This window comes from Budorcas taxicolor, chromosome 13 (assembly GCF_023091745.1).
Source record: "Budorcas taxicolor isolate Tak-1 chromosome 13, Takin1.1, whole genome shotgun sequence".
NCBI lineage: Eukaryota > Metazoa > Chordata > Mammalia > Artiodactyla > Bovidae > Budorcas > Budorcas taxicolor.
The window spans coordinates 62,967,203-62,985,174 of record NC_068922.1 but is presented as its reverse complement, the minus strand read 5'-3'; the positions used below and the strand labels follow the sequence as shown (position 1 = coordinate 62,985,174).

The following is a 17,972-nucleotide window of genomic DNA, read 5'->3' as shown; positions in this document are numbered from 1 at the left end:
CTTCTCGGCTCACCTCTCTGGACTGGGCCTTTTTCCATTTCCATGCACTTCCATGAGCAGCTCAGAAGAGTCAGCAGGGGATGCAATACTTGTGTTGAGCAGAAGGTGTTCGTGCTGAGCCAGGTACTGGGATGGGGTCTGCTTGGCGGCCCGAGCGCAGTGCAGCAGTTCTCGCTGCAGCAGAGGCAGGTTGGCCTTGAAAAGAAGAGGCAGGGGCTAGAAGGTAGTTTTCCCAGTGTTGGGCCCTACACACAGGGCTCAGTACCTCCAAAGGCTTTCACCAACAGGGTGACACAAAACAAAAGCCCTTCTCTCCTTGTCAGTCCAATTTTCATATGACATCCATTATACTGAGCTTAAATTTTAACTTGTCTACTGTCCCCACAAGATCTAAATCCCTTTAAGCAAGAAATTGTGCTTTATTTACCTTTGTGGCCCCAGTACAGAGTCAAAGCTCAATAAAGGTTTGTTGAACGTAATAGTTGCAAAACTTAAAGCATTTTTGAAGACTTTGGCCAGTTAGAGAATTAGTAATGCCTACACAGGAGTAGGAGGCACTCACTCTTTCCTTTCTCATTTTAAGTCCTGGTTCCTACAATGCAGGAGACCCAGGTTCGATCCCTGGGTTGGGAAGATCTCGTGGAGAAGGAAATGGCAACCCACTCCAGTACTCTTGCCTGGAAAATCCCATGGTAGGCTACAGTCCATGGGGTTGCAAAGAGTCGGACACGACTTAGCGACTTCACTTCACTCTCTTTTCTGAATCCTAGGACATTCTGATAGCACAAAAACCTTGCCTTCCCGTTCTTGCTTAGAGCTGCCAGGGAATTCTGGAAACAGCGATTATTCTGGCTTAGTTGGAACATGGGGTCTTGAAAAAAGTAAGAGGAGTGATAGGAACGGGGCAACAAGCCTTAGACTAGTTTAGTATCTGAGTATACACAGGTATCCCATGGGCAGAATCTATTTCTTACTGTGGTGCTCCACTGAGCACATACCTTATTTTGTAAAAGGATAATTATTTATGTACTGATTATTTTTCCTTCTCCTCAAACTTAAATCTCTAATGAGACAAATCATACAAAACCACTGCGCACCTTTAAACTTCACTGTAAGTCCTTCACATGTAAAATGTACTTTCCCTATATTTATTTTCTTAAAAAATAATTATATTTTCCCTCAAATTTGAAAACAACTCAGACTGAGCTCATAATAAGTCTTTATCCCAAGGGAAACAGATGAGCAAGTGAAAGGAGAGTTTAATATATGCAAGTACTCATCCCTTTACCAACAGTTAATTTAGCAAGCACCATAATTAGTGACTGTTTTAAAGCAGAAATAAATTGACAAAAACCCAAATGCAAGCCAAAAAGCTGCCAGAACAACCTACCTCATGCTGTTTTCCAAAATAACAAGAGTTAGGAATAGAGAATTTGATGATATAAAACACTTTTAAAGTTTTCTATTTTATAACTCCAATCTTGTAGCAACTGTAAAAACTTAATTGGAAAATACACAATGTTAGATCTCTATGCTTGTGACATGTGCCCTTTGATGAATTTTTTTAAATGCTAATTGTTTCCTATTAACACAAATTTCCCAAATCTCTCTGATTCTGGAGTCTTGGGGGAAATAATTATCTACTGGCTCTGATATACAGAAAAGAGACCAAGATAGAACTCACACAGCTGCTTCAAGGCTGAAAAAGGCATCCCAGACGGCTCTGAGAGGCCAAGGCGTCAATGCCATCAGAAAGAGCCCAACACAGGCTGTGCGTGGAGACCTGTGCATTTCCTTGCGTGTCTCTAATGCTCTCATTTAAAAAACCCCAAACACCAGAGTCAGTACTTCAGTAGTTGACTCAACCTTTAGATGCTATTACATTTTCTTAGGAAATAAAGAAGGTACAGGGGCATATTTATTTTGTCGAGACAAAAACTGATATTATGTGAGTACTCACATTGTGATAAAGGAGAGAAATTAAATTTCCACAAATATTGTATTGACAAACGTCAAAATATAAAAAATTTGAGGTCAGTTTTTTTTTGGGGGGGTAATAGTCTACTATTAACGAAAAGAATGAAATTCATTTGCTAGGGATGGACTGAGGATAACATTTTTAGCTTATTTGGAGTTGAAAGTAAGTATTTCCTATCACCAAATCAATCCCAATGTTCATCTGTAAAAATCATCCTTCTCTCTAGTGCTTGGTAAAACCATGTAGTGGGCTGGATACAGGTCATAAGTCTCCAAACTGTGCTTGCCTTTGACCTATTTTATAACACTGCAACTTAACCTTTAGATGGCAATGCAAAAACTTGCTGTCTGTGAACATGCATAAAATTACATGCAGCAAAGGTTCTAGAGACTTTTCCCTTGCCCCACTGTAGAAGCAGCCAATTTTACTTTTGTTTGCATATTTTTATTTTGGCCACACCTTGTGGCATGCAGAATCATTTCTGGACCAGGGATCAAAACTGTGCCCCCCTGTAGTGTGGAAGCACAGAGCTCTAACCACTGGACTGCCAGGGAATTCCCTGTTCACATATTCTTAGCAACAATCCTGATCTATAATGTATATTCTTTGGCTTCTCTCCTGAACAGGTTATAACACTTTATAGATTCCCTCATTAATAATGAATTGAATTAACTACAATTCAAACTGTGTCACAGACACAAGTTCAGTTTTAAAACATCTTTATGAGTTATAATATCACTTGTTTACTTTATTATTTAATTGGAAGAAAACTGCTTTACCATGTCGTGCTGGTTTCTGCTATATAACCACTCAAATCAGCTGTAATTCAAGGTCATCAGAGCAGCAGGCTTGGTACCCTGTGTTATACAGCAACTCCTCACCATCTATCTGTTTTGAACATGATAGTGTATATATATCAACACTACTCTTTCCATTTGTCCCACTCTCTCCCTTCAACTGTGTCCACAAGTATGTTCTCTATGTGTGCACCTCCATTCCTTCTCTACAAACAGGTTCATCAATACATGTATATGCACTTATGTGTCTCATTTTTAAAAACTACTGTTTAATAGGGAAAAATAGCATACCACCTTTACCAACTAATCAAAGTCAACATTACCAATTACGAGACAAATAACATCTATGTCTCCTGACAGCATGCAGTGATAAATGCATAACCCTGCTGTAATCATAAAGCAGCATCAGAAAAAGTCAAATTGAAGTACATGCTATAAAATAACTATCACACACTCTTTAAAATCCAGATCATAAGAGACTGAGAAGCTGTTCCTGATTAAAATGAACTGAAGGGAGACATGACAGTGTAATCCAACATGTGATCCTGAATTAGATGAGGGACCAAAAATCAGGACATTTTGTTAAAAAGGACATTGGAGGGACATTTGGTGAATATGAACAAGATCTACAGATAATACTGTATCAATGTTAATTTCTAGATTTGATAATTAAAGTATTCATATGCATTATGCTTGCAGCTTATTCTAAAATATCTGTGGAAAAAATAATAGGAAGAGAATAATAATGATGTGATAAAATATTAACATTCAGAGAATCTGAATTTTACTGTACCATCTTAAAACTTTTGTGAGCACGAAATTAATTCAAAATAAAACTGTCTTCTTTTATATGTAAATTTAACCCAGACTCGCCTATCAGGGATGCACAAGAATTTTAAACAATGTCCCCAAAAGCTATGTTCCAGAGGACCATTAATTTCAGAGGATGTAATTAGAAACGAGACTAAATGGGGGGAAGAGAGAAGCAAACAATGACTTCCCACATGCTCTTCTACCCATAGGGTTAGTCCTAACTGCAAAGGCCTCTGTTTTGACAGCCTCCACTGATAACACACACTCTTTACCCACTGGCCACAACCAAAAGAGTGTCCAGTTACTTCTTCTGCCAAGAACCCAACCATCATGTCATGCACACACCTCTAGCCCACCCCACTCCTGTTCCCCACCGCCCACCTGCTCCTTCTGTGTGTCATCAGCAGTGTCTGCATATAAACCACAATTCAAGGCTTTTGCAACTCTCATCTCACCAAACATAAACCTTATCTGAAAACTGCACTCACATTTTCTCTAGCAGCCTCAAATAAAATAAAGATAGGAAAATTGGCAAGCTGCCCTGCTGTAAATTATAGAAGAGGGATCAGTACCAGTTTTGAAGAAATGCTGAAGATAATTTACAATCAGTAGTTATAAAAATTACCTTGAGGAATGGAATAACAAAAGGACGAAGAGGAAAGTTTGTAGCCTCCTGGAGCTTGCAATGGAATTCTTCAATTGTTACTGTTGAGTTCTGAAAAGATAAAATAACACTGTTCAACTTCAAAAACTGGACAGTGTTCTCCTAACATAAATCTGACAGTGCTGAGCCCTTTGAAATAATGAGGATAATTCCAAAAGCACTATTGTGAACCCAGATCCCTCTCAAAAGCTAACCAGATTTTGTTTCCTTTATGAAAGAAATCCAGCCTCTTTGATTTTCTTCTGAACTGTCCCAAATCTAATAAGTCCCCCATAATGTTCAGGAGCCTGGGCAAAATAGGGCACTGCATTCCTCCCATGAAGAGTGGCACTGAGGTCCTCTGTCTTGAGGGGTTCATCACAAGTCACCTTAGGTACAAGTAACCAAGAGTACAGTGTTTCCAGTTGAACAGTTCCCAAATTAGTCCAGGATATCAACTTAATGACTTGGAGCATCATTTCTTCAGTTCATTTCTTCACTGGTTCTGCCTACCTCCTAGCATCAGTTCCGTAAATCTTCTAAGCTGGAAGTTAATAACAAAAATAGGTGCTCTTCAAGTGGTCTGTTTACAAATCAGAGTACCTCCAAGTGAGAAGACTTCTACTAGTTAGATTTTAGTATTCCCAGGGAAGTTTTCAGCATTTTCCCAGTATTTTTTCAAGTCCTTCTTTAAATTAGGATTCTCAGCTTCTCTAAGAGGAATATAACAATACAAATATTTTCTTCAAAGTTCGCAAACTATTTTTATTTTTACTTCAATTCCTTAAAACACAGCATACTAAGTTAAAAACAAAACATTAATATGAATTCTTGCTTGCCTAAAAGAACAATGACGACTTTTAGGATTTATTTATATAAAATCATCAAGTGTTCAAAGATGCAACATATACCGCACAAATTATTCATCAGCAAAGTATTACTTCTTAATAAGAAGCAATGGAAAATATATAGGTCCACCAACACAAAACTGCATTTAAAATTATAATGTATTTATTATTAATAATGCATTATTATAATGCATAATACCTTAGAACACTTAGGGTGGTAGATTTGTATGCATAAATGAAGCAAGATACATATAATATACTAAGTGAAAAACCAGTAACATAGAAGTATATTCCAATAACATGTTTTTGAAAATAATACACATACATTTATATAATATTTAAGTATCTGGAAGGAAAATTACAACGGTAGTTATTTCTAGATGTGAAATTATATTTGATTTTCCAAACAGCATATAATATTGAGCAAAAACTAAAATATTTCTTTTGAAAAAAGAATGTATCAAATTTAACCAGGTTAAATGAAAATGTTTGAATAGCTTATCCCATTTCATATAAAAAAATTCCTTTTAAACCTGAGTGCCTGATTTTGTAAATGACAGGCATATAATGCAACCAAATCTACTGACAATCAGGGAATAAAAATTAAGTATAAGAGAAGGGGCCTCCCCGGTAGCTCAGACAGTAAAGAATCTGCTTGCAATATATGAGACCCATGTTCAATCCCTGGGTCAGGAAGATCCCCTGGAGAAGGAAATGGCAACCCACCCCAGTATTCTTGCCTGGAGAATTCCATGGACAGAGCAGCCTGGCGGGCTACAGTCCATGGGGCACAAAGAATAGGACATGCAGCTTGTGGGGTATTCCAGTTCCTCAACCAGGAACTGAACCAGGGTGCTCAGCAGTGACAGCATGGAGTCCTAACCACTGGACCACCAGGGAATTCCTCAGATGTGATGTCTTGTTTGAGGTCTGCTCAGCTGTTGAATCTATAGACACAGGTCTTTTGTTATATTTTCAGCCTTTATTTTAGCCCTACATTCTTTCTTCCTACTATGACTCAGATCTCTTTCAAGTCCCCAAGGTTCTGTTCATGTTTTTTTAACTTCTCTATGTTGTATAGACTGGGTAGTTTTTTCAAGTGCTCTAGCTTCAAGTTTATTGATTCTTTCCAGTCTGTTGTTGAGTCCATCACTGAGTTTTTATAGTTTTGTTATTATATTTGTCAGTTCTCCAATTTGCATTTAGTTCTACTTTATTGTACCTTCTATGTCTTTGCTGAGACCTTTGTATTTCTTCATTTGTGTAATTGCTCACTGAAGCATTTTTATGATGGCTGACTCAAAACCCCTGTCACATATTTCAAATACCTGGGTCATCTTGACTGATGTCTCTTGGTTACATTTTCTCTTTACACTCAAGATGGTCATGTCTTGGTATAAGCGACTTCCTGCAGTATACTGGATGTTTTGGGTTCTAAGACTCCATATTTTATCTAGATATTCTGTTTTTGAGGCATCCTCCATCACTGTGCCGTTGAGAACAGGAGAATCTCTGAACCTGCCAGCTGCGGTAAAATCCCAAGTTTCCCACTCAACCTCTGTTGATCTGAAGAGGAAAGAGGGGTTCCTTATTGATGGCAGTGGTGGGAGCTCAGACTCCCCACTAGGTCTCTTATGGGAGAGGGAAGGTTGTACAGTATTATTTTTTTTCCTGAGCTGGTCGACTACAATAGAGTGATTTTTGTCTAAAAGTTTTCTACCTTACTTGGATGATCCTCTTCTAGTCCTTTGGCTAGAAAGAGGTGGGTTTGTTGTGGTGGTGGTTTTTGGTTTGCTTTTGTCTGCGCTCATTAGCATTTCCTTGTTACTGATTTCTCCAGACCACAGTCCAGGATATATGATGAAAGCATAAAACCAAGGGAACTCACTGCTATGTGTTTCCTTGGGTCTCAAAGTCACTAGCCAATCTGCCTTCTTCTATCTTCAAGAGTCTTAATTTTGCTTTATGTAACTGTTCTTTTTTTTTTTTTTTTTTTGCTGTATTTTTCAGGAGGAATAGGAAGAAGTATACCTTTCTGTTGGAGCTTCCCTGGTGGCTCAGATGGTAAAGAATCTGCCTGCAATGTGGGAGACCTGGGTTTGATCCTGGGTTGGGGAGATCCTTTGGAGAAGGGAATGACAACCTACTCCAGTGTTCTTTCCTGGAGAATTCCATGGACAGAACAGCCAGGTTCAACTCGCAAAGAGTCGGACTTGACTAGAGTGACTTACACACACCTTTTTGTTACATCTCTGAATCAGACTGGACATGACCAAATCATATTCCATTAAACTGAGGTACTGTCATTTACTCAGGCATTTATAGAACATTTAGCTGGTTCAATTTTTTTTTTTTGCCTTATAAATACTGTTAGTGCACATTGGTTATCATTTTTTTTAGGATGAATGTCAAGGAGAAATACTGGAAAGTCAAAGGAATTGTCTAGTTTAAGGCATAAACTACCTTCCAGAATGTGTATTTTCAAGATAAGTAGCCAGAGTAGAAAACATTTATCTTTACCTTGCAGTGGAAATTGCCACCCTTGCTTCCTGGTATAGTTAGGGACAACCAGGACCTTACCTCTTACACAACAGAAATACCAACACACAGGTAAACTAAACTCTGGCTATGCTACCTATGTGACCTTTTCTGACTTTGCAAGCAAGCTTTCTCCACATGGAATGACTGTGCATTTATATATGCTTGCCAAATCTTAACCATTCCTTACGTAAACAGAAGATCAAATAAGGCTTTCACGATTGGGGAAATATAATAATCTAAAGGTGTTAATTTTCTACCAAATTAGACAAAGTTTTCACCAAGAGGGTAGAAAAAAAGAAAAAGAAAAGGGAAAAAGGAAAAAAAAGACAGGAAAAAGAACAGACTGTTAAGCTCAAATGTAATATGCATAAGACAATCATTTTATTTACAAATAATGAGTTTTGTTATCTTTTTCCAATCCTTCTATCTTATTTACTAGGTTATAATGTTCAGGTTTACAGAGAATAGACTTTCTATCTGGTTCATATTATCTGAGGGAAAGCTTTTGAAATTTCACCATTAAGCAGAGGTCTGCTGAAGGTTTTTGGTTTATACATACAACTGTCATCAGATTAAGAAAATTCCTGCTAAGTGTGCATTTTTTAACAACAAATAGATATTAAATTTAACAAACACTTGTCTCCAAATATAGTTTCAATACCAATTACTATAGATTACATGTTTCTGTAAGCCCTCAAAATTTCTACATTGAAACTTCATTTCCAATATTTGGAAGCACAGCCTTTGGGAGATGACTAGGTTAGGAGGACAGAACCCTAATGAACGGCATTAGAGCTCTTATAAAAAAGATCCGAGAAAGCTCTCTTGACCCCTCCGCCCTGTGAGGACACAATGAGAAGACCAGGAAGTAGGCTCTCACCAGGCACCTAATATGCTGAACTTTGATCTTGAACTTACCAACCTTGAGAGGTGTGAGAAATGAATATTTGTTGTTTATAAGCCACCTATTCTTTAATATTCTAAGAGCCTAAAAGGACTAAGACGCTCATCTTTTTTGAAATCTATTTTAATTAGAGGATAACTGCATTACAATCTTGTGTTGGTTTCTAATGCACGGCAATGTGAATCAGCCATAAATAGATATATATCCTCTACCCCTTGAGGCTCTCTCCCAACCCCCGCCATCCTATTCCTCTAGGTTTACACAGAGCACCAGGCTGAACGCCCTGTGTTACACAGCAATTGCCCACTAGCTATCTATTTTACACATGGTAACGTATGTATTTAGATGCTACTAAATTTGCCCCACCCTCTTCTTCCCCTGCTGTGTCCACAAATCCATTTGTCTGTGTCTGCATAAAATGCTGATCTTTTTTTTCAAATGAGCTTATTTATTTTTATTTATCTCTCTATCTAGTTTTGGTTGTTCTGGATCTCCGTTGCCGGGTGGGCTTTTCTCCGGTTGCAGCGAGTGGGAGCTACTCTCTGGTTGCAGTACACAGGCTTCTCATTGCAGTGGCTTCTCTTGTGGAGCACAGGCTCTAGGATGTACCAGCTTCAGCTGCTGTGGCACGTGGGCTCCACGTGCTGAGCCACGTTGTGGCTCCCAGGCTCCAAGGCATATGCGCAACAGTTGTGACACATGGGCTTAACTGCTCCGCAGTATGTGGGTTCTTCCCAGATCAGGGACTGAACCTCACTCTCCTGCACTGGGCAGGCGGATTCTTTACCACTGAGCCACCAGGGAAGCCCCAAGATGTTGATCTCAATGAAAATCTCAATATGTGAGTATATAAACTGGCATGAACTTGGAAAAACAATTTGGCCCTATATACTAAATTTATATACATGTATACCCTATGAAATCACAATTTCATTGTTCAGTGCAATGCTTGCATACATGTACTATACATAAAAATGCTCATTATTTACAATGGCCTCTGTACAGAATAGACAATATAGTTGGTCAACAACAGCTAACCTTAGGAAGGCCTGCTTGCAAGGTTGGGGCACTGACTGGTGTCTAGGAACTTATAATTTCCTACACTGATACAAAACTTTTCATAACTGAAAAAGTGAAAGCATCTCAAGTATTCATCAATGGATGAATGCGTAAGCAAAACATAGTGTGTATGTGTGTGAGTGTGTGTATAATGAAGTATTAACTCATCTTTAAAAAGGGAGAAAATTGTATGACATGCTACAACATGACTCTAGACTAATAGGGTGAACCTTGACAATATTATATAAGTGAAATAAGCCAGCCACAAAAAGATAAATACTGTGATTTCACTAATATGAGGTACCTAGAGTGGTCAAGTAGAATGATGACTGACAGAGCTGAGGAAAGAAGGAAACGTGGAATCATTGCTTAACGGCACAAGTTACAGTTCCAAAAGATAAAACGAGTGCTGAAGGTAGACGGTGGCTGATGTTGCACAACAACGAGTACATTTAATACCAGTGAACTATGCACTTAAAAATGGTTAACACGAAAAAAAAAAAAAAAAAAAAAAAAAAAAAAAAAAAATGGTTAACACGAAAAACATAGTTAAGGTGGTAAATTTTGTGCTATGTGTATCTTACCACTTCATGATCAAACAATTAAAAAATCTGAAAGAGGAAAAAAACGAAACTTCAACCCAAGCACAACCATTTAAAAGAGACAATTGGCTATATCTACATTTGGCTCAGATGGTAAAGAATCTACCCGCAATTCAGGAGACCTAGTTTTGATCCCTGGGTCGGGAAGATCCCCTAGAGAAGGGAATGGCACCCTAGGCCAGTATTCTTGCCTGGAGAATCCCATGGACAGAGGAGCTTGGCAGGCTACAGTTCATGGATTCGCAAATTCGGACATGACTGAGCAACTAACACTTTCACTGTCGAGGACTAGCAAACCACTCCAATGTGTCCTCGAGATGCTTTCTCTTGAAATCTTCTCTGCTCTCCTTGAGATAGAGACTCCAAACAAACAAACAAAAAAGTATATTTTCATAGCTCATAGCTAGAAAAAAATTCGTTTTGTGTGTGCATGCACATGCAAATGAGCTGTCATTTTTTCCTTTTACTCTTGAAATTAAGCAGATCCTACTTAAAGTAATTTGCTGCTGGAAATGGCATCAGACAAATTCTGATGTCTACTTTGCTTCCAATTATGTTCAAACTCGTTTTGACATTTAAGGTAAATTTTATTAGTCTAGAGTCAGAAACTTTTCTATGGTACTCTAAAATCTGACCAATAAACAGACCCCTCCCTCACCCCAAACAAAGAAACAAAAACACCATCCCTCAATGGATGACAGTACTATTTTTACAAGCTCTGATTTATGCTAAACACTAACTTTCCTTCTAGGAGTCTGGAATTTTATACATGCTGCACAGAGTGCCTATCTGCCCAGGCATTGAGTGTTTAATGGGGTTCCGTGGGTAGAAACATCATACATATGCTTCACAGATGGGTGAAGAGTGAACTCTCTCTGACCACTCATGCAGGGGAAAAAGGAAGCCTATACATGGATTCTTCCAGATCCTGACTGCGTCTCACCTTTCTGATCCAGCTGTGTATCCTTATTATACTTCTGTATTAAATCTCAGCTCTGGGCACAACAATATGCCAAGTCCCAAGAATTCTAGCAAATCTCAAGATGTGGGAGCAGTGTTGGGGGACCTATGATGCTGCCTCAAAATGTAAGAAACTCAAATGTCCATTGAAAAGTATAAACTGTGGTTAAGAATTCAGCTGCCAATGCAGGGGACACAGGTTCGATTCATGGTCCAGGAAGATTCTACATGCTGCAGAGCAACTAAGCCTGTGCAACACAACTACTGAAACCCTTGCTCTGGACCCCACGCTCTGCAACAAGAGAAATCACAGCAATGAGAAGCCCATGAACCGCAGATATAAGTATTTTTAAACGGTATAAATTGTGGCATATTTCTACAATGAAACATTATATAGCAATGATAATGAACCACCTACAGTTATACAAAACAACAGGGATAGAATCTCGCACGATACAGAAGTCATTTATTACATTTTGCCTTGTATGAAAGTGGTTTCTTCTACACAATACTGAGTTATGTTTAAAGGCAGCAGTTCATAAACTTTTTAGTCTCATAATCCCTCTAATTATTGTGGGTTACATCTATCAATAATCTGAAATAAAACTGAGAATTAAAAACACTTGTGACAGATACAAACTTTTGTAAGGAAATAAGAACCAAGTCTGCAAATGCATGTCAGATACTACCGTAGAACAGTTGGCCCCTGTTCCATGGATGAAGAGAGGGGAATGCATTCCTGGGATGCATAGGATATCTCCTACTGAAAGCTACTTCTTCAGAATCAGGAAATGTAACTAACCTACCACATACATAAAAATACAAATAGAAACATAGACAAAATGAGGCAACAGAGGAATGTTTCAGACAAAGGAAAAAAATAAAACCCCAGGAGAACAGGTGACGTAGAGACAGGCAATCCGCCCAAGAAAGAGTTCAGCGTAATGATCGTAAAGATGATCAAAGAATTTGGGAGGAAAACAGATATACAGAGCAATAAACCAGACCCTTTCAAGAAACAGTTAGAGAATAATAAAAAAACAACCAAAAAGAGGTGAAGAATACAATAACTGAAATGAAAAGTTCACTAAAAGGAATCAATAGTAGACTAAATGAGGTAGAATTATCGATAAATGAGCTGAATGACAAAGTATGGAAATCACTGCCACCAAACAGAAAAAAGAATGAACAGAAATGAAGACAGTGTAAGAGACCTCTAGAACAACATCAAGTGCGCTAATGTTTGCATTATTGGGGACACAGAAGGAGAAAGAAAGAGAGAAAGCGTCTGAGAAAATATATTAAGAGTTGATAGCTGAAAACTTCTTTAACCTGGAAGCCCAGGAAGCACTGTCCTATACAGGATTAATCCACAGAAAAACACACCAAGACACATTTGTAAACAAAATAACAAAAATTAAACAGAGAATATTAAAGGCAATAAGGGAAAAGTAACAAGTAACATACAAAGGAACTCCTCTAAGGCTATCAGCTGATTTTTTTAGCAGAAACTGCTAAAAAAAGAGGAGTGGCACAATACACTTAAAGTGATGAAAAAATTAGGAAATGGAAATGCTTCCTGGTAAAGGGAAGTATAAAATAAGGGCAGGAAATCATCCATACACAAGCTACTGGCGGGGGGGGGGGGGGGGGGAGACAAAAGTAGCAACATTTCTGTATCCACAATAAGCACTTAAGGGACACATAAAATAATTAGATGTAAAATATAAAACCCAAAACAGTAATCATGAGGGGAGCAGAGTACAAAATGCAGGGTATCTAAAACTCTTCTGAAAGAAATCAGCAACTTAAAACAAGCATGTGTATATATATAGAGAGAGAGACCACTATACAAAAACCTAATGGTAACTGCAAAACAAAAATCTGTAATTTTACCTACACACAGAAAAGGAATTCAAATGCAACAGCAAAGATAGTCATCAGATCACAGAAGAGAACAAAAAAAGAAAGGCAAAAAAGGACCTAAAAAACAAATCCAAAAATCAATGAACAAAATGGCAGTGTGAGCATATATACTGATAATTACCTTAAATGTAAATGAACTAAATGCTCTAACCAAAAGACAGACTGGCTGAATGCACACAAAAACAGGACCCATATATATGCTGCCTAAGCCTGGTGGGCTACAGTCAGATAGGACCAAGTAACTGAGCATGAGGCATGTGCCAGATCTCGAGACACACAGACACTGAAACAGGAGATGGGAAAAGGTATTCCAAGCAAATAGAAATCAAAGGGAAGTCAGAGTGGCAATACTCGTAACAGACAAAATAAACTTTAAAGACTGACTGGGAATTCCCTAGTGGTCCAGTGGCTAGGACACCATGCCCTCACTGTTGAGGGCTCAGGTTCAATTTCTGGTCGGGGAACTAAGATCCCACAAGCTGAGTGGCATGGCCAAACCTCTCCCCCACCCCCACCAAAAAAAAACCAAAACAAACCAAATATAATGATCAAAGGATCAACCCAAGAAGACAGAACAATTGTAATATATATATGTACCCAACACAGGAGCAATATACAAGGTAAATGTTAACAAAGGACCTTAATACTCTATTTAATCAATGAACATATCACCCAGACAGAAAATCAATAAGGAAATACAGGTCTTAAGTGACAAATTATACCAGATGGACTTAATTGATATTTATAAGGCATTCCATCTGAAAGCAGCAGGATACTCACTCTTTTCAAGTGCTAATGGAACATTCTGCAGGACAGATCACAGGCTGGGCAATTAAAGCGTAAGAAAACTGAAATCATGTCAAGCATCTTTTAAAACACAAACACATAGAGGTTAAACAATATGCTACTAAACAACCAATGGATCACTGATGAAATCAAAGAGGAAATAAAAAAAAATTACCTAGAGACAAATAAAAATATGACACCCCAAAACCTATGGGTTGCAGCAAAAGTAGTTCTAAGAGGGAAGTTTACAGTGATACTACTTTGCCTCAGGTTATATGAAGAATCTCAAATAAACAACGCAAGCTTACACCTAAAGCAGCTAGAGAATGAAGAAAAAACAAATCCCAAAGCTAGCAGAAGGAAAACAGCATAAAGATCAGAGCAGAAATAAATGAAGTGGAGATTTAAAAAATGATGAGTGAAACTAAAAATTGGTTCTTTGAAAAGATAAACAAAACTGATAAACCTTTAGTCACACTAATAAAAAAAGAGAGATGGCCCAAATCTATAAAATAAGAAATGAAAAAGCAGAAGTTACAACCAATACCACAGAAAAACGAAAGACTGTAAGAGACTATTAGGAGCAACTATATGCCAACAAAAGGGACAACCCAGAAGAAACGGACAAACTCTTTGAAAAATACAATCTGCCATGACTGAACTATGGAGAAATAGAAAATATGAGTGGGCCAATTACCAACAACGAAATTAGATAAGTAATTAAAAAACTCCCAACAAACAAAAGTTCCGGACCAGGTGGCTTCACAGGTGAATTATACCAAACATTTAGAGAAGAGTTAACACATATCCTCCGGAAACTATTCAAAAACGTGAAGAGGGGCGAATATTTCCAAACTCATTCTATTAGGTGACAATCACCCTGATAAAGATATTACAAAAAAAGAAAATTACAGGTTAATACCATGGATGAACACAGATGGAAAAATCCTCAACAATACTAGCAAACCAACTCCAACAATACTTTAAAAGGATTATACACCATAAATTTCATAAATCAATCAATGTAATACATGACATCAACAAACTGAAGAATAAAAACCATATTATCATCTCAATAGACTCAGAAAAAGCTTCTGATAAAATTCAATATCTCTGTATGATTAAAAACTATGTCTACCAAAGGGGAAAGTGGGAGAGGGACAGATTAAGAATTTGGGGTTTACAGATTCACAGTATTATGTATAATACAGATATACAAAAAGGACCTGCTGTATAGCACAGGGAACTATATTCAATACTTTGTAACAACCTATAATGGAAAAAAATCTGAAAAAGAATATAACTGAAGCACTTTGCTGTACACCTGAAACTAACACAACATTGTAACTTAAAGTGAAAGTGTTAGTCCCTCAGTCCTGTCTGACTCTTTGTGACCCCATGGACTGTGGCCCACCAGGCTCCTCTGTCCATGGAATTCTCCAGGCAAGAATACTGGAGTGGGTTGCCATTTCCTTCTCCAGGGGATCTTCCCAACCCAGGGATTGAACCCAGGTCTCCCACATTGCAGACGGATTCTTTATTGTCTAAGCCACCAGGGAAGCCCCTCTTTTGCAAATCTCTCTGCTACATAACTTAATAAAAGAGAGCTGGATTCTTCTGCATTTAATGTGTTGCAATATCCTATATCATATAATCTCTAGAAAATTTCATTGAACAGTCATGTGAGAATTAAGAGTCAAAACATAAGTAATACTTTAATATTATTATGAAAATGCTTTTCACCTCCTGGGCTTCCTGAAAGGTTCTTGAGAAATCCAAGGGGTCACTAATTACACTTGGAGAACTGCCAAGTTGTGTGAATCATCCTTATCACGTAAGAGGCTAATATGCAAGAGCACAGTGTACTTTTAGTTGAGGTAAATCTTGAGGAATTCAATTTACAAACATTAAGAACTGGTAGGTCTTTTCTTACATATACTGAGTTGAACCCTCCCAGGTGTCAATGTAAGAAAATCTCTAACTTATAGCATGGATTTGCCCCTCAGTATAGAAAAAAAAAATTTATAATGATAACCATTATCCACAACTGAAATCCATGATTCAACAATATTTTACAAATTAAACTAATCCAGATGTAGAATTTACCACACTGCTACAAGTTTGGGAATGAGAAGTATGCATAAATTTCTGTTGGCTTCGGTTCTGAGCCACATACTCAAAGCAGTCGTTGACAGTGATGCCGTACTTACCACCAGTGCTAGAACAAGAGTCCGCACCTTCTCCCCAATCTCAGGTGAGATGTCATTGCCAAACTGCTGCAGAGTGGTGAGGAAGCGTTTCAGCTTGCTCAGCTGCCGAGCACCACAAGTGGCTGGCAACTGTTGGTTAGTTAGCGCAGATGATGTGGAAGAGGCAGGACCGTTGCTGAATCTTTGTGGTGGTGATGGGGCGCCGTTAAGGGTAGGAGGAGAATGGTTGATGCCATTGCTCACTAAAAGGAAAACTTGGTTTAAGTGCAAATCACAATGATCTGTTAATTTCTTATTTTTGCATTCTCTTTCATTTATTGATTTTAATTTTGTAAATCACATGATAAAAGCGTATAGAAGACATTGATTCAGCCCTCTGAGACAGACTGCCAGATAAAAAATGGTAACAGAGTAACACAGACATGTTAAGAGAGAAGAGTGTGAGAGCCACAAGAGCAAAGAGAAGGGACATCTAACTTCTGCAGGTGTGGGGGTGGCGAGGAAGGGTAGCTTTTAAGACTTCTTGCAATGGGTTGCATGAGCAGAATCTGGTAGAATCCTATTTCCGAAAGGACACTGATCCCAATTTCAGACTCCCAAAGAGGCAAAGGGGTCAATTAAATAGGAAAATTTTTTTTTCTACTCCATAGGTTTATTGACTTATTCCTACAATGAGATATGTATCTCTTTGACCATTCAGAATATTCACGTTCATCAAAATCTGGTTTTCTCTGCCTTGATAGTGCCAAGCGTTTTCTAGATACCATATGGGGCACTTCCATTTTATATTTCTGGTCTAATGATAATACATGTGATTAATTACAGTTTTCCTATTTGCCCATTGTTCTGAACACTGATTTCTTGCAGTTTTAATCTGGAACACAACTCTAGAGCTATGATCTTGGAGGCAAAGTTCCTTCTTCCCTGATGAATGAAATAAATATGCCTAAGTGTCAATAGATTTTTAATTAATCATTTCCAGGCCTGAAAATTTAGCAAAATAAAACAAGGTCTAAAAACATATCACCTGTATTAAGAAGCATTATTTGACAGACTGTGTGACAGAGGAACCTGGCAGGCTACAGTCCATGAGGTCGCAGAGTTGGACATAACAGAAGCGACTCAGCATACGTGCATGTTGCTCCTACTAGGTTTCATAACTTTTTCCTGTGCTATGTACATGTGCCCCTTATTTTACTTACCAAATTATACTTAGTTCTTTCTATGTTTGCACTGCCTTGAAAGACTGTCCACTTCTTGATAAATAAACATCTGTGCATATCATAATGAGCTATCAAAGCACATATTAAAATGTTGCTAAAAGGCTCACTGCATAAAAGGTTAACAGGCTAAGAAAAAAGATGGTGATCTTTCTACTGTCTTCCAGGAAAGGACATTAGAGCTACTACTGGAAAGGAAGGTTCAGGACTCAACCTCAGCAATTCAGAAAATTAGCAGCAAAGGTGTTCACAGAAAGGACCATTGCCACTGGAGAGCTGGCCTCTTTTGACGCAAATCATAAATATAACACATTACCATGCTTTTGGCCACTCTGATACTCACTTGGGCTGTTTTACAGTTTCTTCAATGAAAGTATGTGATCACATTTTCTGAAATAACACATATTCACCCCTAAACAGTCAAGTATGGAGGTCAAAAGGGCTCAATTTAGTCACACATACAGACACACACAGAATTCTACAGTGTGTATCTTGAAATCTGAATGACAGTCTAGATTTAAATCTGTTTCACATCAAAGATAGGACCTTTATCTAAGGCTGTTTAACTGTGAGATAAAATTACAGAAATTAAGGGGAAAAGATACCAAACTTCATATCATAAATTCTGGCTCAAATTGTTCCAGTTGCCAGTTACTTAACTTGAAATGTTTTGGGACCATAAATA

At 38.0% G+C, this 17,972-nt stretch overlaps 1 protein-coding gene across 1 annotated transcript in view; it reads right to left on the bottom strand.

Annotated features, from left to right (window-relative positions):
* Positions 1-17,972, bottom strand: part of CBFA2T2 (CBFA2/RUNX1 partner transcriptional co-repressor 2) — a 134,853-nt gene that overhangs the window by 18,456 nt on the left and 98,425 nt on the right. Inside the window, exons 3-5 of the mRNA XM_052650468.1 lie at positions 16,068-16,309; positions 4,214-4,303; positions 14-195 (exon numbers count right to left, since the gene is read on the bottom strand). Coding sequence (XP_052506428.1) covers positions 14-195; positions 4,214-4,303; positions 16,068-16,309 — 514 coding nt within the window. The remainder of the gene's footprint in view (positions 1-13; positions 196-4,213; positions 4,304-16,067; positions 16,310-17,972) is intronic.